Genomic DNA, 25,192 nt, shown 5'->3' with positions numbered 1-25,192 from the left:
ACTGTTTAGTCACATGGCTTGTTACTATTAAAAATTGAGGAAGAAATATACAAAAAATCAATAAAATATCCAAACGACTAAAAACAACCTTAAGAAAATTAGTCCAAGAAGGTTATAATTAATCATATTAGCAACAATGTTTTTTTTGAAATTGGCCACACGGATTTATTATAATATTGATCGGCACTTTGTATTAGCATATTTATTTTAGGCGAGAAAAACAACAATATGAAAAAAATTGTCTTCCATTATAAATAATGCTACGTAGATAAAATGTCTGCAGTGTTATTAAACTAATTCCAGGTAAATACTGTTGCAAATCAAGACACACCATTGAACTATGTTATAGCCGGAGAAATAGAAATCTCTTTTACTGCATCGAATGAGAACATTGATGTTTCTGTTGATAAGATAGAACTAATTGCATGTGAAAAGTCAACCTCAGCAGGTCCAACCACTGTTTCATCAGCTACATCGGCACCGAAGACAAGTGGAATCACAGGTTTACCAAGTATAACGACAGTGCCACTAGTAAGTCAAACAGGGGGACCACCATCTACTACAGCAGCACCATCGACGACAGGTTCAACCGAAGGAACACCATCCTCAACTGTAGCAGGACCATCAGGTTCGACTACAGGTGCAATCAGGACAACGACAACACCATTGACTGGTCCAATAGAAGAACCATCAGTTTCAATGGCGGTACCGACACCATCACCTGCACCTGAGGAATGTCCATCTCTTAATTTGATGGAAGACTCAGGAGTTGGTCTGTCAATAACATATGACGATGAGATAATATCAGCTGACACTTTGATTGGTCTTCAAAGCTCAGATGATAATCGAAAACTAACTGTAACACCGTCATCAACCGTAACGATTTCACTTACCAAGGTATCAACACTTGTGTCAATCAATGTAAATGGAGACAATATTGAGGAGATTACTTTGACCTTTACAGATGAAACCACAAACCAGATAGAAACGGTACGTATAGGCAACCATTGCAGTAAGTATTTAAATACAAAATAAAATTATGTTGTTTCTTTCTGTAAATTGTCGGACTTAAATATCACTGGAAACTCATTACTGTTTAGCCACATGGCTTGTTACTAGTGAAAATTGAGGAAGAAATATTCTAAAAAAATCAATGCAAATTATTCAAACGACTAAACACAGTCTTAAGACAATCAGTCCAAGAAGGTTATTATTAATCATATAAGCAACATTTTGTTATTATGATATTGGTCACACGGTTTTTTTTAATATTGGTCGCCACTTTTTATTAGAATATTTCTTTTAGTCGAGAAAAACAATAATATGAGATAAAATTGTCTTGCATTATAATTAATGCAACGTTCATAAAATGTCTACAGTGTTATTAAACTCGTTCCAGGTAACTACTGTTGCAAATCAAGAGACACCATTGAACTATGTTATAGCCGGAGAAATAGAAATCTCTTTTACTGCATCGAATGAGGACATTGATGTTTCTGTTGATAAGATAGAACTAATTGCATGTGAAAAGTCAACCTCAGCAGGTCCAACCACTGTTTCATCAGCTACATCGGCACCGACGACAAGTGAAATCACAGGTTTACCAAGTATAACGACAGTGCCACTAGTAAGTCAAACAGGGGGACCACCATCTACTACAGCAGCACCATCGACGACAGGTGCAACCGTAGGAACACCATCCTCAACTGTAGCAGGACCATCAGGTTTGACTACAGGTGCACCCAGTACAACGACAGCACCATCAACAGGTCCAACAGAAGGACCAACAGTTTCAATGGCGACACCGACACAATCACCTGCACCTGAGGAATGTCCATCTCTTAATTTGATGGAAGACTCAGGAGTTGGTCTGTCAATAACATATGACGATGAGATAATATCAGCTGACACTTTGATTGGTCTTCAAAGCTCAGATGATAATCGAAAACTAACTGTAACACCGTCATCAACCGTAACGATTTCACTTACCAAGGTATCAACACTTGTGTCAATCAATGTGAATGGAGACAATATTGAGGAGATTACTTTGACCTTTACAGACGAAACCACAAACCAGATAGAAACGGTACGTATAGGCAACCATTGCAGTAAGTATTTAAATACAAAATAAAATTATGTTGTTTCTTTCTGTAAATTGTCGGACTTAAATATCACTGGAAACTCATTACTGTTTATCCACATGGCTTGTTACTAGTGAAAATTGAGGAAGAAATATTCTAAAAAAATCAATGCAAATTATTCAAACGACTAAACACAGTCTTAAGACAATCAGTCCAAGAAGGTTATTATTAATCATATAAGCAACATTTTGTTATTATGATATTGGTCACACGGTTTTTTTTTTAATATTGGTCGCCACTTTTTATTAGAATATTTCTTTTAGTCGAGAAAAACAATAATATGAGATAAAATTGTCTTGCATTATAATTAATGCAACGTTCATAAAATGTCTACAGTGTTATTAAACTCGTTCCAGGTAACTACTGTTGCAAATCAAGAGACACCATTGAACTATGTTATAGCCGGAGAAATAGAAATCTCTTTTACTGCATCGAATGAGGACATTGATGTTTCTGTTGATAAGATAGAACTAATTGCATGTGAAAAGTCAACCTCAGCAGGTCCAACCACTGTTTCATCAGCTACATCGGCACCGACGACAAGTGAAATCACAGGTTTACCAAGTATAACGACAGTGCCACTAGTAAGTCAAACAGGGGGTCAACCATCTACTACAGCAGCACCATCGACGACAGGTGCAACCGTAGGAACACCATCCTCAACTGTAGCAGGACCATCAGGTTTGACTACAGGTGCACCCAGTACAACGACAGCACCATCAACAGGTCCAACAGAAGGACCAACAGTTTCAATGGCGACACCGACACAATCACCTGCACCTGAGGAATGTCCATCTCTTAATTTGATGGAAGACTCAGGAGTTGGTTTGTCAATAACATATGACGATGAGATAATATCAGCTGACACTTTGATTGGTCTTCAAAGCTCAGATGATAATCGAAAACTAACTGTAACACCGTCATCAACCGTAACGATTTCACTTACCAAGGTATCAACACTTGTGTCAATCAATGTGAATGGAGACAATATTGAGGAGATTACTTTGACCTTTACAGACGAAACCACAAACCAGATAGAAACGGTACGTATAGGCAACCATTGCAGTAAGTATTTAAATACAAAATAAAATTATGTTGTTTCTTTCTGTAAATTGTCGGACTTAAATATCACTGGAAACTCATTACTGTTTAGCCACATGGCTTGTTATCAGTGAAAATTGAGGAAGAAATATTCTAAAAAAATCAATGCAAATTATTCAAACGACTAAACACAGTCTTAAGACAATCAGTCCAAGAAGGTTATTATTAATCATATAAGCAACATTTTGTTATTATGATATTGGTCACACGTTTTTTTTTAATATTGGTCGCCACTTTTTATTAGAATATTTCTTTTAGTCGAGAAAAACAATAATATGAGATAAAATTGTCTTGCATTATAATTAATGCAACGTTCATAAAATGTCTACAGTGTTATTAAACTCGTTCCAGGTAACTACTGTTGCAAATCAAGAGACACCATTGAACTATGTTATAGCCGGAGAAATAGAAATCTCTTTTACTGCATCGAATGAGGACATTGATGTTTCTGTTGATAAGATAGAACTAATTGCATGTGAAAAGTCAACCTCAGCAGGTCCAACCACTGTTTCATCAGCTACATCGGCACCGACGACAAGTGGAATCACAGGTTTACCAAGTATAACGACAGTGCCACTAGTAAGTCAAACAGGGGGACCACCATCTACTACAGCAGCACCATCGACGACAGGTACAACCGAAGGAACACCATTCTCAACTGTAGCAGGACCATCAGGTTCGACTACAGGTGCACCCAGTACAACGACAGCACCATCAACAGGTCCAACAGAAGGACCAACAGTTTCAATGGCGACACCATCACCTGCACCTGAGGAATGTCCATCTCTTAATTTGATGGAAGACTCAGGAGTTGGTCTGTCAATAACATATGACGATGAGATAATATCAGCTGACACTTTGATTGGTCTTCAAAGATCAGATGATAATCGAAAACTAACTGTAACACCGTCATCGACCGTTACGATTTCACTTACCAAGGTATCAACACTTGTGTCAATCAATGTGAATGGAGACAATATTGAGGAGATTACTTTGACCTTTACAGACGAAACCACAAACCAGATAGAAACGGTACGTATAGGCAACCATTGCAGTAAGTATTTGAATACAAAATTAAATTACGTTGTTTCTCTCTGTAAATATTCGGACTTAACCACCACTGGAAACTCATTACTGTTTAGTCACATGGCTTGTTACTATTAAAAATTGAGGAAGAAATATACAAAAAATCAATAAAATATCCAAACGACTAAAAACAACCTTAAGAAAGTTAGTCCAAGAAGGTTATAATTAATCATATTAGCAACAATGTTTTATTATGAAATTGGCCACACGGATTTATTATAATATTGATCGGCACTTTGTATTAGCATATTTATTTTAGGCGAGAAAAACAACAATATGAAAAAAATTGTCTTCCATTATAAATAATGCTACGTAGATAAAATGTCTGCAGTGTTATTAAACTAATTCCAGGTAAATACTGTTGCAAATCAAGACACACCATTGAACTATGTTATAGCCGGAGAAATAGAAATCTCTTTTACTGCATCGAATGAGAACATTGATGTTTCTGTTGATAAGATAGAACTAATTGCATGTGAAAAGTCAACCTCAGCAGGTCCAACCACTGTTTCATCAGCTACATCGGCACCGACGACAAGTGGAATCACAGGTTTACCAAGTATAACGACAGTGCCACTAGTAAGTCAAACAGGTGGACCACCATCTACTACAGCAGCACCATCGACGACAGGTTCAACCGAAGGAACACCATCCTCAACTGTAGCAGGACCATCAGGTTCGACTACAGGTGCAATCAGGACAACGACAACACCATTGACTGGTCCAACAGAAGGACCATCAGTTTCAATGGCGGTACCGACACCATCACCTGCACCTGAGGAATGTCCATCTCTTAATTTGATGGAAGACTCAGGAGTTGGTCTGTCAATAACATATGACGATGAGATAATATCAGCTGACACTTTGATTGGTCTTCAAAGCTCAGATGATAATCGAAAACTAACTGTAACACCGTCATCAACCGTAACGATTTCACTTACCAAGGTATCAACACTTGTGTCAATCAATGTGAATGGAGACAATATTGAGGAGATTACTTTGACCTTTACAGACGAAACCACAAACCAGATAGAAACGGTACGTATAGGCAACCATTGCAGTAAGTATTTAAATACAAAATAAAACTATGTTGTTTCTTTCTGTAAATTGTCGGACTTAAATATCACTGGAAACTCATTACTGTTTAGCCACATGGCTTGTTACTAGTGAAAATTGAGGAAGAAATATTCTAAAAAATATCAATGCAAATTATTCAAACGACTAAACACAGTCTTAAGACAATCAGTCCAAGAAGGTTATTATTAATCATATAAGCAACATTTTGTTATTATGATATTGGTCACACGGTTTTTTTTTAATATTGGTCGCCTTTTTTTATTAGAATATTTCTTTTAGTCGAGAAAAACAATAATATGAGATAAAATTGTCTTGCATTATAATTAATGCAACGTTCATAAAATGTCTACAGTGTTATTAAACTCGTTCCAGGTAACTACTGTTGCAAATCAAGAGACACCATTGAACTATGTTATAGCCGGAGAAATAGAAATCTCTTTTACTGCATCGAATGCGGACATAGATGTTTCTGTTGATAAGATAGAACTAATTGCATGTGAAAAGTCAACCTCAGCAGGTCCAACCACTGTTTCATCAGCTACATCGGCACCGACGACAAGTGGAATCACAGGTTTACCAAGTATAACGACAGTGCCACTAGTAAGTCAAACAGGGGGACCACCATCTACTACAGCAGCACCATCGACGACAGGTGCAACCGAAGGAACACCACCCTCAACTGTAGCAGGACCATCAGGTTCGACTACAGGTGCACCCAGTACAACGACAGCACCATCAACAGGTCCAACAGAAGGACCAACAGTTTCAATGGCGACACCGACACCATCACCTGCACCTGAGGAATGTCCATCTCTTAATTTGATGGAAGACTCAGGAGTTGGTCTGTCAATAACATATGACGATGAGATAATATCAGCTGACACTTTGATTGGTCTTCAAAGCTCAGATGATAATCGAAAACTAACTGTAACACCGTCATCAACCGTAACGATTTCACTTACCAAGGTATCAACACTTGTGTCAATCAATGTGAATGGAGACAATATTGGGGAGATTACTTTGACCTTTACAGACGAAACCACAAACCAGATAGAAACGGTACGTATAGGCAACCATTGCAGTAAGTATTTAAATACAAAATAAAACTATGTTGTTTCTTTCTGTAAATTGTCGGACTTAAATATCACTGGAAACTCATTACTGTTTAGCCACATGGCTTGTTACTAGTGAAAATTGAGGAAGAAATATTCTAAAAAATATCAATGCAAATTATTCAAACGACTAAACACAGTCTTAAGACAATCAGTCCAAGAAGGTTATTATTAATCATATAAGCAACATTTTGTTATTATGATATTGGTCACACGGTTTTTTTTTAATATTGGTCGCCACTTTTTATTAGAATATTTCTTTTAGTCGAGAAAAACAATAATATGAGATAAAATTGTCTTGCATTATAATTAATGCAACGTTCATAAAATGTCTACAGTGTTATTAAACTCGTTCCAGGTAACTACTGTTGCAAATCAAGAGACACCATTGAACTATGTTATAGCCGGAGAAATAGAAATCTCTTTTACTGCATCGAATGAGGACATTGATGTTTCTGTTGATAAGATAGAACTAATTGCATGTGAAAAGTCAACCTCAGCAGGTCCAACCACTGTTTCATCAGCTACATCGGCATCGACGACAAGTGGAATCACAGGTTTACCAAGTATAACGACAGTGCCACTAGTAAGTCAAACAGGGGGACCACCATCTACTACAGCAGCACCATCGACGACAGGTGCAACCGAAGGAACACCACCCTCAACTGTAGCAGGACCATCAGGTTCGACTACAGGTGCACCCAGTACAACGACAGCACCATCAACAGGTCCAACAGAAGGACCAACAGTTTCAATGGCGACACCGACACCATCACCTGCACCTGAGGAATGTCCATCTCTTAATTTGATGGAAGACTCAGGAGTTGGTCTGTCAATAACATATGACGATGAGATAATATCAGCTGACACTTTGATTGGTCTTCAAAGCTCAGATGATAATCGAAAACTAACTGTAACACCGTCATCAACCGTAACGATTTCACTTACCAAGGTATCAACACTTGTGTCAATCAATGCGAATGGAGACAATATTGAGAAAATTACTTTGACCTTTACAGACGAAACCACAAACCAGATAGAAACGGTACGTATAGGCAACCATTGCAGTAAGTGTTTAAATACAAAATAAAATTATGTTGTTTCTTTCTGTAAATTGTCGGACTTAAATATCACTGGAAACTCATTACTGTTTAGCCACATGGCTTGTTACTAGTGAAAATTGAGGAAGAAATATTCTAAAAAAATCAATGCAAATTATTCAAACGACTAAACACAGTCTTAAGACAATCAGTCCAAGAAGGTTATTATTAATCATATAAGCAACATTTTGTTATTATGATATTGGTCACACGGTTTTTTTTAATATTGGTCGCCACTTTTTATTAGAATATTTCTTTTAGTCGAGAAAAACAATAATATGAGATAAAATTGTCTTGCATTATAATTAATGCAACGTTCATAAAATGTCTACAGTGTTATTAAACTTGTTCCAGGTAACTACTGTTGCAAATCAAGAGACACCATTGAACTATGTTATAGCCGGAGAAATAGAAATCTCTTTTACTGCATCGAATGAGGACATTGATGTTTCTGTTGATAAGATAGAACTAATTGCATGTGAAAAGTCATCCTCAGCAGGTCCAACCACTGTTTCATCAGCTACATCGGCACCGACGACAAGTGGAATCACAGGTTTACCAAGTATAACGACAGTGCCACTAGTAAGTCAAACAGGGGGACCACCATCTACTACAGCAGCACCATCGACGACAGGTGCAACCGAAGGAACACCACCCTCAACTGTAGCAGGACCATCAGGTTCGACTACAGGTGCACCCAGTACAACGACAGCACCATCAACAGGTCCAACAGAAGGACCAACAGTTTCAATGGCGACACCGACACCATCACCTGCACCTGAGGAATGTCCATCTCTTAATTTGATGGAAGACTCAGGAGTTGGTCTGTCAATAACATATGACGATGAGATAATATCAGCTGACACTTTGATTGGTCTTCAAAGCTCAGATGATAATCGAAAACTAACTGTAACACCGTCATCAACCGTAACGATTTCACTTACCAAGGTATCAACACTTGTGTCAATCAATGCGAATGGAGACAATATTGAGAAGATTACTTTGACCTTTACAGACGAAACCACAAACCAGATAGAAACGGTACGTATAGGCAACCATTGCAGTAAGTATTTAAATACAAAATAAAATTATGTTGTTTCTTTCTTTAAATTGTCGGACTTAAATATCACTGGAAACTCATTACTGTTTAGCCACATGGCTTGTTACTAGTGAAAATTGAGGAAGAAATATTCTAAAAAAATCAATGCAAATTATTCAAACGACTAAACACAGTCTTAAGACAATCAGTCCAAGAAGGTTATTATTAATCATATAAGCAACATTTTGTTATTATGATATTGGTCACACGGTTTTTTTTTAATATTGGTCGCCACTTTTTATTAGAATATTTCTTTTAGTCGAGAAAAACAATAATATGAGATAAAATTGTCTTGCATTATAATTAATGCAACGTTCATAAAATGTCTACAGTGTTATTAAACTCGTTCCAGGTAACTACTGTTGCAAATCAAGAGACACCATTGAACTATGTTATAGCCGGAGAAATAGAAATCTCTTTTACTGCATCGAATGAGGACATTGATGTTTCTGTTGATAAGATAGAACTAATTGCATGTGAAAAGTCAACCTCAGCAGGTCCAACCACTGTTTCATCAGCTACATCGGCACCGACGACAAGTGGAATCACAGGTTTACCAAGTATAACGACAGTGCCACTAGTAAGTCAAACAGGGGGACCACCATCTACTACAGCAGCACCATCGACGACAGGTGCAACCGAAGGAACACCACCCTCAACTGTAGCAGGACCATCAGGTTCGACTACAGGTGCACCCAGTACAACGACAGCACCATCAACAGGTCCAACAGAAGGACCAACAGTTTCAATGGCGACACCGACACCATCACCTGCACCTGAGAATTGTCCATCTCTTAATTTGATGGAAGACTCAGGAGTTGGTCTGTCAATAACATATGACGATGAGATAATATCAGCTGACACTTTGATTGGTCTTCAAAGCTCAGATGATAATCGAAAACTAACTGTAACACCGTCATCAACCGTAACGATTTCACTTACCAAGGTATCAACACTTGTGTCAATCAATGTGAATGGAGACAATATTGAGGAGATTACTTTGACCTTTACAGATGTAACCACAAACCAGATAGAAACGGTACGTATAGGCAACCATTGCAGTAAGTATTTAAATACAAAATAAAATTATGTTGTTTCTTTCTGTAAATTGTCGGACTTAAATATCACTGAAAACTCATTACTGTTTAGCCACATGGCTTGTTACTAGTGAAAATTGAGGAAGAAATATTCTAATAAAATCAATGCAAATTATTCAAACGACTAAACACAGTCTTAAGACAATCAGTCCAAGAAGGTTATTATTAATCATATAAGCAACATTTTGTTATTATGATATTGGTCACACGTTTTTTGTTTAATATTGGTCGCCACTTTTTATTAGAATATTTCTTTTAGTCGAGAAAAACAATAATATGAGATAAAATTGTCTTGCATTATAATTAATGCAACGTTCATAAAATGTCTACAGTGTTATTAAACTCGTTCCAGGTAACTACTGTTGCAAATCAAGAGACACCATTGAACTATGTTATAGCCGGAGAAATAGAAATCTCTTTTACTGCATCGAATGAGAACATTGATGTTTCTGTTGATAAGATAGAACTAATTGCATGTGAAAAGTCAACCTCAGCAGGTCCAACCACTGTTTCATCAGCTACATCGGCACCGACGACAAGTGGAATCACAGGTTTACCAAGTATAACGACAGTGCCACTAGTAAGTCAAACAGGGGGACCACCATCTACTACAGCAGCACCATCGACGACAGGTGCAACCGAAGGAACACCACCCTCAACTGTAGCAGGACCATCAGGTTCGACTACAGGTGCACCCAGTACAACGACAGCACCATCAACAGGTCCAACAGAAGGACCAACAGTTTCAATGGCCACACCGACACCATCACCTGCACCTGAGGAATGTCCATCTCTTAATTTGATGGAAGACTCAGGAGTTGGTCTGTCAATAACATATGACGATGAGATAATATCAGCTGACACTTTGATTGGTCTTCAAAGCTCAGATGATAATCGAAAACTAACTGTAACACCGTCATCAACCGTAACGATTTCACTTACCAAGGTATCAACACTTGTGTCAATCAATGTGAATGGAGACAATATTGAGGAGATTACTTTGACCTTTACAGATGAAACCACAAACCAGATAGAAACGGTACGTATAGGCAACCATTGCAGTAAGTATTTAAATACAAAATAAAATTATGTTGTTTCTTTCTGTAAATTGTCGGACTTAAATATCACTGGAAACTCATTACTGTTTAGCCACATGGCTTGTTACTAGTGAAAATTGAGGAAGAAATATTCTAAAAAAATCAATGCAAATTATTCAAACGACTAAATACAGTCTTAAGACAATCAGTCCAAGAAGGTTATTATTAATCATATAAGCAACATTTTGTTATTATGATATTGGTCACACGGTTTTTTTTTAATATTGGTCGCCACTTTTTATTAGAATATTTCTTTTAGTCGAGAAAAACAATAATATGAGATAAAATTGTCTTGCATTATAATTAATGCAACGTTCATAAAATGTCTACAGTGTTATTAAACTCGTTCCAGGTAACTACTGTTGCAAATCAAGAGACACCATTGAACTATGTTATAGCCGGAGAAATGGAAATCTCTTTTACTGCATCGAATGAGGACATTGATGTTTCTGTTGATAAGATAGAACTAATTGCATGTGAAAAGTCAACCTCAGCAGGTCCAACCACTGTTTCATCAGCTACATCGGCACCGACGACAAGTGGAATCACAGGTTTACCAAGTATAACGACAGTGCCACTAGTAAGTCAAACAGGGGGACCACCATCTACTACAGCAGCGCCATCGACGACAGGTGCAACCGAAGGAACACCACCCTCAACTGTAGCAGGACCATCAGGTTCGACTACAGGTGCACCCAGTACAACGACAGCACCATCAACAGGTCCAACAGAAGGACCAACAGTTTCAATGGCGACACCGACACCATCACCTGCACCTGAGGAATGTCCATCTCTTAATTTGATGGAAGACTCAGGAGTTGGTCTGTCAATAACATATGACGATGAGATAATATCAGCTGACACTTTGATTGGTCTTCAAAGCTCAGATGATAATCGAAAACTAACTGTAACACCGTCATCAACCGTAACGATTTCACTTACCAAGGTATCAACACTTGTGTCAATCAATGCGAATGGAGACAATATTGAGAAGATTACTTTGACCTTTACAGACGAAACCACAAACCAGATAGAAACGGTACGTATAGGCAACCATTGCAGTAAGTATTTAAATACAAAATAAAATTATGTTGTTTCTTTCTGTAAATTGTCGGACTTAAATATCACTGAAAACTCATTACTGTTTAGCCACATGGCTTGTTACTAGTGAAAATTGAGGAAGAAATATTCTAAAAAAATCAATGCAAATTATTCAAACGACTAAACACAGTCTTAAGACAATCAGTCCAAGAAGGTTATTATTAATCATATAAGCAACATTTTGTTATTATGATATTGGTCACACGTTTTTTGTTTAATATTGGTCGCCACTTTTTATTAGAATATTTCTTTTAGTCGAGAAAAACAATAATATGAGATAAAATTGTCTTGCATTATAATTAATGCAACGTTCATAAAATGTCTACAGTGTTATTAAACTCGTTCCAGGTAACTACTGTTGCAAATCAAGAGACACCATTGAACTATGTTATAGCCGGAGAAATAGAAATCTCTTTTACTGCATCGAATGAGGACATTGATGTTTCTGTTGATAAGATAGAACTAATTGCATGTGAAAAGTCAACCTCAGCAGGTCCAACCACTGTTTCATCAGCTACATCGGCACCGACGACAAGTGGAATCACAGGTTTACCAAGTATAACGACAGTGCCACTAGTAAGTCAAACAGGGGGACCACCATCTACTACAGCAGCGCCATCGACGACAGGTGCAACCGAAGGAACACCACCCTCAACTGTAGCAGGACCATCAGGTTCGACTACAGGTGCACCCAGTACAACGACAGCACCATCAACAGGTCCAACAGAAGGACCAACAGTTTCAATGGCGACACCGACACCATCACCTGCACCTGAGGAATGTCCATCTCTTAATTTGATGGAAGACTCAGGAGTTGGTCTGTCAATAACATATGACGATGAGATAATATCAGCTGACACTTTGATTGGTCTTCAAAGCTCAGATGATAATCGAAAACTAACTGTAACACCGTCATCAACCGTAACGATTTCACTTACCAAGGTATCAACACTTGTGTCAATCAATGTGAATGGAGACAATATTGAGGAGATTACTTTGACCTTTACAGATGAAACCACAAACCAGATAGAAACGGTACGTATAGGCAACCATTGCAGTAAGTATTTAAATACAAAATAAAATTATGTTGTTTCTTTCTGTAAATTGTCGGACTTAAATATCACTGGAAACTCATTACTGTTTAGCCACATGGCTTGTTACTAGTGAAAATTGAGGAAGAAATATTCTAAAAAAATCAATGCAAATTATTCAAACGACTAAACACAGTCTTAAGACAATCAGTCCAAGAAGGTTATTATTAATCATATAAGCAACATTTTGTTATTATGATATTGGTCACACGGTTTTTTTTAATATTGGTCGCCACTTTTTATTAGAATATTTCTTTTAGTCGAGAAAAACAATAATATGAGATAAAATTGTCTTGCATTATAATTAATGCAACGTTCATAAAATGTCTACAGTGTTATTAAACTCGTTCCAGGTAACTACTGTTGCAAATCAAGAGACACCATTGAACTATGTTATAGCCGGAGAAATAGAAATCTCTTTTACTGCATCGAATGAGGACATTGATGTTTCTGTTGATAAGATAGAACTAATTGCATGTGAAAAGTCAACCTCAGCAGGTCCAACCACTGTTTCATCAGCTACATCGGCACCGACGACAAGTGGAATCACAGGTTTACCAAGTATAACGACAGTGCCACTAGTAAGTCAAACAGGGGGACCACCATCTACTACAGCAGCGCCATCGACGACAGGTGCAACCGAAGGAACACCACCCTCAACTGTAGCAGGACCATCAGGTTCGACTACAGGTGCACCCAGTACAACGACAGCACCATCAACAGGTCCAACAGAAGGACCAACAGTTTCAATGGCCACACCGACACCATCACCTGCACTTGAGGAATGTCCATCTCTTAATTTGATGGAAGACTCAGGAGTTGGTCTGTCAATAACATATGACGATGAGATAATATCAGCTGACACTTTGATTGGTCTTCAAAGCTCAGATGATAATCGAAAACTAACTGTAACACCGTCATCAACCGTAACGATTTCACTTACCAAGGTATCAACACTTGTGTCAATCAATGTGAATGGAGACAATATTGAGGAGATTACTTTGACTTTTACAGATGAAACCATAAACCAGAAAAAAACGGTACGTATAGGCAACCATTGCAGTAAGTATTTAAAAACAAAATAAAATTATGTTGTTTCTTTCTGTAAATTGTCGGACTTAACAATCACTGGAAACTCATTACTGTTTAGCCACATCGCTTGTTACTAGTGAAAATTGAGGAAAAAATATTCTAAAAAAATCAATGCAAATTATTCAAACGACTAAACACAGTCTTAAGACAATCAGTCCAAGAAGGTTATTATTAATCATATAAGCAACATTTTGTTATTATGATATTGGTCACACGGTTTTTTTTTAATATTGGTCGCCACTTTTTATTAGAATATTTCTTTTAGTCGAGAAAAACAATAATATGAGATAAAATTGTCTTGCATTATAATTAATGCAACGTTCATAAAATGTCTACAGTGTTATTAAACTCGTTCCAGGTAACTACTGTTGCAAATCAAGAGACACCATTGAACTATGTTATAGCCGGAGAAATAGAAATCTCTTTTACTGCATCGAATGAGGACATTGATGTTTCTGTTGATAAGATAGAACTAATTGCATGTGAAAAGTCAACCTCAGCAGGTCCAACCACTGTTTCATCAGCTACATCGGCACCGACGACAAGTGGAATCACAGGTTTACCAAGTATAACGACAGTGCCACTAGTAAGTCAAACAGGGGGACCACCATCTACTACAGCAGCACCGTCGACGACAGGTGCAACCGAAGGAACACCACCCTCAACTGTAGCAGGACCATCAGGTTTGACTACAGGTGCACCCAGTACAACGACAGCACCATCAACAGGTCCAACAGAAGGACCAACAGTTTCAATGGCGACACCGACACCATCACCTGCACCTGAGGAATGTCCATCTCTTAATTTGATGGAAGACTCAGGAGTTGGTCTGTCAATAACATATGACGATGAGATAATATCAGCTGACACTTTGATTGGTCTTCAAAGCTCAGATGATAATCGAAAACTAACTGTAACACCGTCATCAACCGTAACGATTTCACTTACCAAGGTATCAACACTTGTGTCAATCAATGTGAATGGAGACAATATTGAGGAGATTACTTTGACCTTTACAGATGAAACCACAAACCAGATAGAAACGGTACGTATAGGCAACCATTGCAGTAAGTATTTAAATACAAAATAAAACTATGTTGTTTCTTTCTGTAAATTGTCGGACTTAAATATCACTTGAAACTCATTACTGTTTAGCCACATGGCTTGTTACTAGTGAAAATTGAGGAAGAAATATTCTAAACAAATCAATGCAAATTATTCAAACGACTAAACACAGTCTTAAGACAATCAGTCCAAGAAGGTTATTATTAATCATATAAGCAACATTTTGTTATTATGATATTGGTCACACGGTTTTTTTTTAATATTGGTCGCCACTTTTATTAGAATATTTCTTTTAGTCGAGAAAAACAATAATATGAGATAAAATTGTCTTGCATTATAATTAATGCAACGTTCATAAAATGTCTACAGTGTTATTAAACTCGTTCCAGGTAACTACTGTTGCAAATCAAGAGACACCATTGAACTATGTTATAGCCGGAGAAATAGAAATCTCTTTTACTGCATCGAATGAGGACATTGATGTTTCTGTTGATAAGATAGAACTAATTGCATGTGAAAAGTCAACCTCAGCAGGTCCAACCACTGTTTCATCAGCTACATCGGCACCGACGACAAGTGGAATCACAGGTTTACCAAGTATAACGACAGTGCCACTAGTAAGTCAAACAGGGGGACCACCATCTACTACAGCAGCGCCATCGACGACAGGTGCAACCGAAGGAACACCACCCTCAACTGTAGCAGGACCATCAGGTTCGACTACAGGTGCACCCAGTACAACGACAGCACCATCAACAGGTCCAACAGAAGGACCAACAGTTTCAATGGCCACACCGACACCATCACCTGCACCTGAGGAATGTCCATCTCTTAATTTGATGGAAGACTCAGGAGTTGGTCTGTCAATAACATATGACGATGAGATAATATCAGCTGACACTTTGATTGGTCTTCAAAGCTCAGATGATAATCGAAAACTAACTGTAACACCGTCATCAACCGTAACGATTTCACTTACCAAGGTATCAACACTTGTGTCAATCAATGTGAATGGAGACAATATTGAGGAGATTACTTTGACCTTTACAGATGAAACCACAAACCAGATAGAAACGGTACGTATAGGCAACCATTGCAGTAAGTATTTAAATACAAAATAAAATTATGTTGTTTCTTTCTGTAAATTGTCGGACTTAAATATCACTGGAAACTCATTACTGTTTAGCCACATGGCTTGTTACTAGTGAAAATTGAGGAAGAAATATTCTAAAAATATCAATGCAAATTATTCAAACGACTAAACACAGTCTTAAGACAATCCGTCCAAGAAGGTTATTATTAATCATATAAGCAACATTTTGTTATTATGATATTGGTCATACGGTTTTTTTTTAATATTGGTCGCCACTTTTTATTAGAATATTTCTTTTAGTCGAGAAAAACAATAATATGAGATAAAATTGTCTTGCATTATAATTAATGCAACGTTCATAAAATGTCTACAGTGTTATTAAACTCGTTCCAGGTAACTACTGTTGCAAATCAAGAGACACCATTGAACTATGTTATAGCCGGAGAAATAGAAATCTCTTTTACTGCATCGAATGAGGACATTGATGTTTCTGTTGATAAGATAGAACTAATTGCATGTGAAAAGTCAACCTCAGCAGGTCCAACCACTGTTTCATCAGCTACATCGGCACCGACGACAAGTGGAATCACAGGTTTACCAAGTATAACGACAGTGCCACTAGTAAGTCAAACAGGGGGACCACCATCTACTACAGCAGCGCCATCGACGACAGGTGCAACCGAAGGAACACCACCCTCAACTGTAGCAGGACCATCAGGTTCGACTACAGGTGCACCCAGTACAACGACAGCACCATCAACAGGTCCAACAGAAGGACCAACAGTTTCAATGGCCACACCGACACCATCACCTGCACCTGAGGAATGTCCATCTCTTAATTTGATGGAAGACTCAGGAGTTGGTCTGTCAATAACATATGACGATGAGATAATATCAGCTGACACTTTGATTGGTCTTCAAAGCTCAGATGATAATCGAAAACTAACTGTAACACCGTCATCAACCGTAACGATTTCACTTACCAAGGTATCAACACTTGTGTCAATCAATGTGAATGGAGACAATATTGAGGAGATTACTTTGACCTTTACAGATGAAACCACAAACCAGATAGAAACGGTACGTATAGGCAACCATTGCAGTAAGTATTTAAATACAAAATAAAATTATGTTGTTTCTTTCTGTAAATTGTCGGACTTAAATATCACTGGAAACTCATTACTGTTTAGCCACATGGCTTGTTACTAGTGAAAATTGAGGAAGAAATATTCTAAAAAAATCAATGCAAATTATTCAAACGACTAAACACAGTCTTAAGACAATCAGTCCAAGAAGGTTATTATTAATCATATAAGCAACATTTTGTTATTATGATATTGGTCACACGGTTTTTTTTTAATATTGGTCGCCACTTTTTATTAGAATATTTCTTTTAGTCGAGAAAAACAATAATATGAGATAAAATTGTCTTGCATTATAATTAATGCAACGTTCATAAAATGTCTACAGTGTTATTAAACTCGTTCCAGGTAACTACTGTTGCAAATCAAGAGACACCATTGAACTATGTTATAGCCGGAGAAATAGAAATCTCTTTTACTGCATCGAATGAGGACATTGATGTTTCTGTTGATAAGATAGAACTAATTGCATGTGAAAAGTCAACCTCAGCAGGTCCAACCACTGTTTCATCAGCTACATCGGCACCGACGACAAGTGGAATCACAGGTTTACCAAGTATAACGACAGTGCCACTAGTAAGTCAAACAGGGGGACCACCATCTACTACAGCAGCACCATCGACGACAGGTGCAACCGAAGGAACACCACCCACAACTGTAGCAGGACCATCAGGTTCGACTACAGGTGCACCCAGTACAACGACAGCACCATCAACAGGTCCAACAGAAGGACCAACAGTTTCAATGGCGACACCGACACCATCACCTGCACCTGAGGAATGTCCATCTCTTAATTTGATGGAAGACTCAGGAGTTGGTCTGTCAATAACATATGACGATGAGATAATATCAGCTGACACTTTGATTGGTCTTCAAAGCTCAGATGATAATCGAAAACTAACTGTAACACCGTCATCAACCGTAACGATTTCACTTACCAAGGTATCAACACTTGTGTCAATCAATGTGAATGGAGACAATATTGAGGAGATTACTTTGACCTTTACAGATGTAACCACAAACCAGATAGAAACGGTACGTATAGGCAACCATTGCAGTAAGTATTTAAATACAAAATAAAATTATGTTGTTTCTTTCTGTAAATTGTCGGACTTAAATATCACTGGAAACTCATTACTGTTTAGCCACATGGCTTGTTACTAGTGAAAATTGAGGAAGAAATATTCTAAAAAAATCAATGCAAATTATTCAAACGACTAAACACAGTCTTAAGACAATCAGTCCAAGAAGGTTATTATTAATCATATAAGCAACATTTTGTTATTATGATATTGGTCACACGTTTTTTGTTTAATATTGGTCGCCACTTTTTATTAGAATATTTCTTTTAGTCGAGAAAAACAATAATATGAGATAAAATTGTCTTGCATTATAATTAATGCAACGTTCATAAAATGTCTACAGTGTTATTAAACTCGTTCCAGGTAACTACTGTTGCAAATCAAGAGACACCATTGAACTATGTTATAGCCGGAGAAATAGAAATCTCTTTTACTGCATCGAATGAGAACATTGATGTTTCTGTTGATAAGATAGAACTAATTGCATGTGAAAAGTCAACCTCAGCAGGTCCAACCACTGTTTCATCAGCTACATCGGCACCGACGACAAGTGGAATCATAGGTTTACCAAGTATAACGACAGTGCCACTAGTAAGTCAAACAGGGGGACCACCATCTACTACAACAGCACCATCGACGACAGGTGCAACCGAAGGAACACCACCCTCAACTGTAGCAGGACCATCAGGTTCGACTACAGGTGCACCCAGTACAACGACAGCACCATCAACAGGTCCAACAGAAGGACCAAAAGTTTCAATGGCCACACCGACACCATCACCTGCACCTGAGGAATGTCCATCTCTTAATTTGATGGAAGACTCAGGAGTTGGTCTGTCAATAACATATGACGATGAGATAATATCAGCTGACACTTTGATTGGTCTTCAAAGCTCAGATGATAATCGAAAACTAACTGTAACACCGTCATCAACCGTAACGATTTCACTTACCAAGGTATCAACACTTGTGTCAATCAATGTGAATGGAGACAATATTGAGGAGATTACTTTGACCTTTACAGATGAAACCACAAACCAGATAGAAACGGTACGTATAGGCAACCATTGCAGTAAGTATTTAAATACAAAATAAAATTATGTTGTTTCTTTCTTTAAATTGTCGGACTTAAATATCACTTGAAACTCATTACTGTTTAGCCACATGGCTTGTTACTAGTGAAAATTGAGGAAGAAATATTCTAAAAAAATCAATGCAAATTATTCAAACGACTAAACACAGTCTTAAGACAATCAGTCCAAGAAGGTTATTATTAATCATATAAGCAACATTTTGTTATTATGATATTGGTCACACGGTTTTTTTTTAATATTGGTCGCCACTTTTATTAGAATATTTCTTTTAGTCGAGAAAAACAATAATATGAGATAAAATTGTCTTGCATTATAATTAATGCAACGTTCATAAAATGTCTACAGTGTTATTAAACTCGTTCCAGGTAACTACTGTTGCAAATCAAGAGACACCATTGAACTATGTTATAGCCGGAGAAATAGAAATCTCTTTTACTGCATCGAATGAGGACATTGATGTTTCTGTTGATAAGATAGAACTAATTGCATGTGAAAAGTCAACCTCAGCAGGTCCAACCACTGTTTCATCAGCTACATCGGCACCGACGACAAGTGGAATCACAGGTTTACCAAGTATAACGACAGTGCCACTAGTAAGTCAAACAGGGGGACCACCATCTACTACAGCAGCGCCATCGACGACAGGTGCAACCGAAGGAACACCACCCTCAACTGTAGCAGGACCATCAGGTTCGACTACAGGTGCACCCAGTACAACGACAGCACCATCAACAGGTCCAACAGAAGGACCAACAGTTTCAATGGCCACACCGACACCATCACCTGCACCTGAGGAATGTCCATCTCTTAATTTGATGGAAGACTCAGGAGTTGGTCTGTCAATAACATATGACGATGAGATAATATCAGCTGACACTTTGATTGGTCTTCAAAGCTCAGATGATAATCGAAAACTAACTGTAACACCGTCATCAACCGTAACGATTTCACTTACCAAGGTATCAACACTTGTGTCAATCAATGTGAATGGAGACAATATTGAGGAGATTACTTTGACCTTTACAGATGAAACCACAAACCAGATAGAAACGGTACGTATAGGCAACCATTGCAGTAAGTATTTAAATACAAAATAAAATTATGTTGTTTCTTTCTTTAAATTGTCGGACTTAAATATCACTTGAAACTCATTACTGTTTAGCCACATGGCTTGTTACTAGTGAAAATTGAGGAAGAAATATTCTAAAAAAATCAATGCAAATTATTCAAACGACTAAACACAGTCTTGAGACAATCAGTCCAAGAAGGTTATTATTAATCATATAAGCAACATTTTGTTATTATGATATTGGTCACACGGTTTTTTTTTAATATTGGTCGCCACTTTTATTAGAATATTTCTTTTAGTCGAGAAAAACAATAATATGAGATAAAATTGTCTTGCATTATAATTAATGCAACGTTCATAAAATGTCTACAGTGTTATTAAACTCGTTCCAGGTAACTACTGTTGCAAATCAAGAGACACCATTGAACTATGTTATAGCCGGAGAAATAGAAATCTCTTTTACTGCATCGAATGAGGACATTGATGTTTCTGTTGATAAGATAGAACTAATTGCATGTGAAAAGTCAACCTCAGCAGGTCCAACCACTGTTTCATCAGCTACATCGGCACCGACGACAAGTGGAATCACAGGTTTACCAAGTATAACGACAGTGCCACTAGTAAGTCAAACAGGGGGACTACTATCTACTACAGCAGCGCCATCGACGACAGGTGCAACCGAAGGAACACCACCCTCAACTGTAGCAGGACCATCAGGTTCGACTACAGGTGCACCCAGTACAACGACAGCACCATCAACAGGTCCAACAGAAGGACCAACAGTTTCAATGGCCACACCGACACCATCACCTGCACCTGAGGAATGTCCATCTCTTAATTTGATGGAAGACTCAGGAGTTGGTCTGTCAATAACATATGACGATGAGATAATATCAGCTGACACTTTGATTGGTCTTCAAAGCTCAGATGATAATCGAAAACTAACTGTAACACCGTCATCAACCGTAACGATTTCACTTACCAAGGTATCAACACTTGTGTCAATCAATGTGAATGGAGACAATATTGAGGAGATTACTTTGACCTTTACAGATGAAACCACAAACCAGATAGAAACGGTACGTATAGGCAACCATTGCAGTAAGTATTTAAATACAAAATAAAATTATGTTGTTTCTTTCTGTAAATTGTCGGACTTAAATATCACTGGAAACTCATTACTGTTTAGCCACATGGCTTGTTACTAGTGAAAATTGAGGAAGAAATATTCTAAAAAAATCAATGCAAATTATTCAAACGACTAAACACAGTCTTAAGACAATCAGTCCAAGAAGGTTATTATTAATCATATAAGCAACATTTTGTTATTATGATATTGGTCACACGGTTTTTTTTTTAATATTGGTCGCCACTTTTTATTAGAATATTTCTTTTTGTCGAGAAAAACAATAATATGAGATAAAATTGTCTTGCATTATAATTAATGCAACGTTCATAAAATGTCTACAGTGTTATTAAACTCGTTCCAGGTAACTACTGTTGCAAATCAAGAGACACCATTGAACTATGTTATAGCCGGAGAAATAGAAATCTCTTTTACTGCATCGAATGAGGACATTGATGTTTCTGTTGATAAGATAGAACTAATTGCATGTGAAAAGTCAACCTCAGCAGGTCCAACCACTGTTTCATCAGCTACATCGGCACCGACGACAAGTGGAATCACAGGTTTACCAAGTATAACGACAGTGCCACTAGTAAGTCAAACAGGGGGACCACCATCTACTACAGCAGCACCATCGACGACAGGTGCAACCGAAGGAACACCACCCACAACTGTAGCAGGACCATCAGGTTCGACTACAGGTGCACCCAGTACAACGACAGCACCATCAACAGGTCCAACAGAAGGACCAACAGTTTCAATGGCGACACCGACACCATCACCTGCACCTGAGGAATGTCCATCTCTTAATTTGATGGAAGACTCAGGAGTTGGTCTGTCAATAACATATGACGATGAGATAATATCAGCTGACACTTTGATTGGTCTTCAAAGCTCAGATGATAATCGAAAACTAACTGTAACACCGTCATCAACCGTAACGATTTCACTTACCAAGGTATCAACACTTGTGTCAATCAATGTGAATGGAGACAATATTGAGGAGATTACTTTGACCTTTACAGATGTAACCACAAACCAGATAGAAACGGTACGTATAGGCAACCATTGCAGTAAGTATTTAAATACAAAATAAAATTATGTTGTTTCTTTCTGTAAATTGTCGGACTTAAATATCACTGGAAACTCATTACTGTTTAGCCACATGGCTTGTTACTAGTGAAAATTGAGGAAGAAATATTCTAAAAAAATCAATGCAAATTATTCAAACGACTAAACACAGTCTTAAGACAATCAGTCCAAGAAGGTTATTATTAATCATATAAGCAACATTTTGTTATTATGATATTGGTCACACGTTTTTTGTTTAATATTGGTCGCCACTTTTTATTAGAATATTTCTTTTAGTCGAGAAAAACAATAATATGAGATAAAATTGTCTTGCATTATAATTAATGCAACGTTCATAAAATGTCTACAGTGTTATTAAACTCGTTCCAGGTAACTACTGTTGCAAATCAAGAGACACCATTGAACTATGTTATAGCCGGAGAAATAGAAATCTCTTTTACTGCATCGAATGAGAACATTGATGTTTCTGTTGATAAGATAGAACTAATTGCATGTGAAAAGTCAACCTCAGCAGGTCCAACCACTGTTTCATCAGCTACATCGGCACCGACGACAAGTGGAATCACAGGTTTACCAAGTATAACGACAGTGCCACTAGTAAGTCAAACAGGGGGACCACCATCTACTACAGCAGCACCATCGACGACAGGTGCAACCGAAGGAACACCACCCTCAACTGTAGCAGGACCATCAGGTTCGACTACAGGTGCACCCAGTACAACGACAGCACCATCAACAGGTCCAACAGAAGGACCAACAGTTTCAATGGCGACACCGACACCATCACCTGCACCTGAGGAATGTCCATCTCTTAATTTGATGGAAGACTCAGGAGTTGGTCTGTCAATAACATATGACGATGAGATAATATCAGCTGACACTTTGATTGGTCTTCAAAGCTCAGATGATAATCGAAAACTAACTGTAACACCGTCATCAACCGTAACGATTTCACCTTCCAAGGTATCAACACTTGTGTCAATCAATGTGAATGGAGACAATATTGAGGAGATTACTTTGACCTTTACAGATGAAACCACAAACCAGATAGAAACGGTACGTATAGGCAACCATTGCAGTAAGTATTTAAATACAAAATAAAATTATGTTGTTTCTTTCTTTAAATTGTCGGACTTAAATATCACTGGAAACTCATTACTGTTTAGCCACATGGCTTGTTACTAGTGAAAATTGAGGAAGAAATATTCTAAAAAAATCAATGCAAATTATTCAAACGACTAAACACAGTCTTAAGACAATCAGTCCAAGAAGGTTATTATTAATCATATAAGCAACATTTTGTTATTATGATATTGGTCACACGGTGTTTTTTTTAATATTGGTCGCCACTTTTTATTAGAATATTTCTTTTAGTCGAGAAAAACAATAATATGAGATAAAATTGTCTTGCATTATAATTAATGCAACGTTCATAAAATGTCTACAGTGTTATTAAACTCGTTCCAGGTAACTACTGTTGCAAATCAAGAGACACCATTGAACTATGTTATAGCCGGAGAAATAGAAATCTCTTTTACTGCATCGAATGAGGACATTGATGTTTCTGTTGATAAGATAGAACTAATTGCATGTGAAAAATCAACCTCAGCAGGTCCAACCACTGTTTCATCAGCTACATCGGCACCGACGACAAGTGGAATCACAGGTTTACCAAGTATAACGACAGTGCCACTAGTAGGTCAAACAGGGGGACCACCATCTACTACAGCAGCACCATCGACGACGGGTGCAACCGAAGGAACACCATCCTCAACTGTAGCAGGACCATCAGGTTCGACTACAAATGCACCCAGTACAACGACAGCACCATCAACAGGTCCAACAGAAGGACCAACAGTTTCAAAGCCGACATCGACACCATCACCTGCCCCTGAGGAATGTCCATCTCTTAATTTGATGGAAGACTCAGGAGTTGGTCTGTCAATAACATATGACGATGAGATAATATCAGCTGACACTTTGATTGGTCTTCAAAGCTCAGATGATAATCGAAAACTAACTGTAACACCGTCATCAACCGTAACGATTTCACTTACCAAGGTATCAACACTTGTGTCAATCAATGTGAATGGAGACAATATTGAGGGGATTACTTTGACTTTAACAGATGAAACCACAAACCAGACAAAAACGGTACGTATAGGCAACCATTGCAGTAAGTATTTAAATACAAAATAAAATTATGTTGTTTCTTTCTATAAATTGTCGGACTTA

The 25,192-nt window shown here is 37.7% G+C and overlaps 1 protein-coding gene across 1 annotated transcript in view; it reads left to right on the top strand.

The window, feature by feature from the left end:
* LOC143062590 (uncharacterized) overlaps positions 1-25,192 on the top strand; it is a 66,843-nt gene that overhangs the window by 3,574 nt on the left and 38,077 nt on the right. The window contains exons 9-31 of the mRNA XM_076234253.1: positions 412-990; positions 1,400-2,086; positions 2,498-3,184; positions 3,594-4,274; positions 4,788-5,366; positions 5,778-6,350; positions 6,876-7,448; positions 7,972-8,544; positions 9,069-9,755; positions 10,166-10,852; positions 11,263-11,835; positions 12,360-13,046; positions 13,456-14,028; positions 14,553-15,239; positions 15,649-16,335; positions 16,746-17,432; positions 17,843-18,529; positions 18,940-19,626; positions 20,036-20,722; positions 21,132-21,818; positions 22,230-22,916; positions 23,327-24,013; positions 24,425-24,997. Coding sequence (XP_076090368.1) covers positions 412-990; positions 1,400-2,086; positions 2,498-3,184; positions 3,594-4,274; positions 4,788-5,366; positions 5,778-6,350; positions 6,876-7,448; positions 7,972-8,544; positions 9,069-9,755; positions 10,166-10,852; positions 11,263-11,835; positions 12,360-13,046; positions 13,456-14,028; positions 14,553-15,239; positions 15,649-16,335; positions 16,746-17,432; positions 17,843-18,529; positions 18,940-19,626; positions 20,036-20,722; positions 21,132-21,818; positions 22,230-22,916; positions 23,327-24,013; positions 24,425-24,997 — 14,895 coding nt within the window. The remainder of the gene's footprint in view (positions 1-411; positions 991-1,399; positions 2,087-2,497; positions 3,185-3,593; positions 4,275-4,787; positions 5,367-5,777; positions 6,351-6,875; positions 7,449-7,971; positions 8,545-9,068; positions 9,756-10,165; positions 10,853-11,262; positions 11,836-12,359; positions 13,047-13,455; positions 14,029-14,552; positions 15,240-15,648; positions 16,336-16,745; positions 17,433-17,842; positions 18,530-18,939; positions 19,627-20,035; positions 20,723-21,131; positions 21,819-22,229; positions 22,917-23,326; positions 24,014-24,424; positions 24,998-25,192) is intronic.

Source organism: Mytilus galloprovincialis, chromosome 2, assembly GCF_965363235.1.
Source record: "Mytilus galloprovincialis chromosome 2, xbMytGall1.hap1.1, whole genome shotgun sequence".
Taxonomy (NCBI): domain Eukaryota; kingdom Metazoa; phylum Mollusca; class Bivalvia; order Mytilida; family Mytilidae; genus Mytilus; species Mytilus galloprovincialis.
This window is presented reverse-complemented; position numbering and strand designations above follow the sequence as displayed.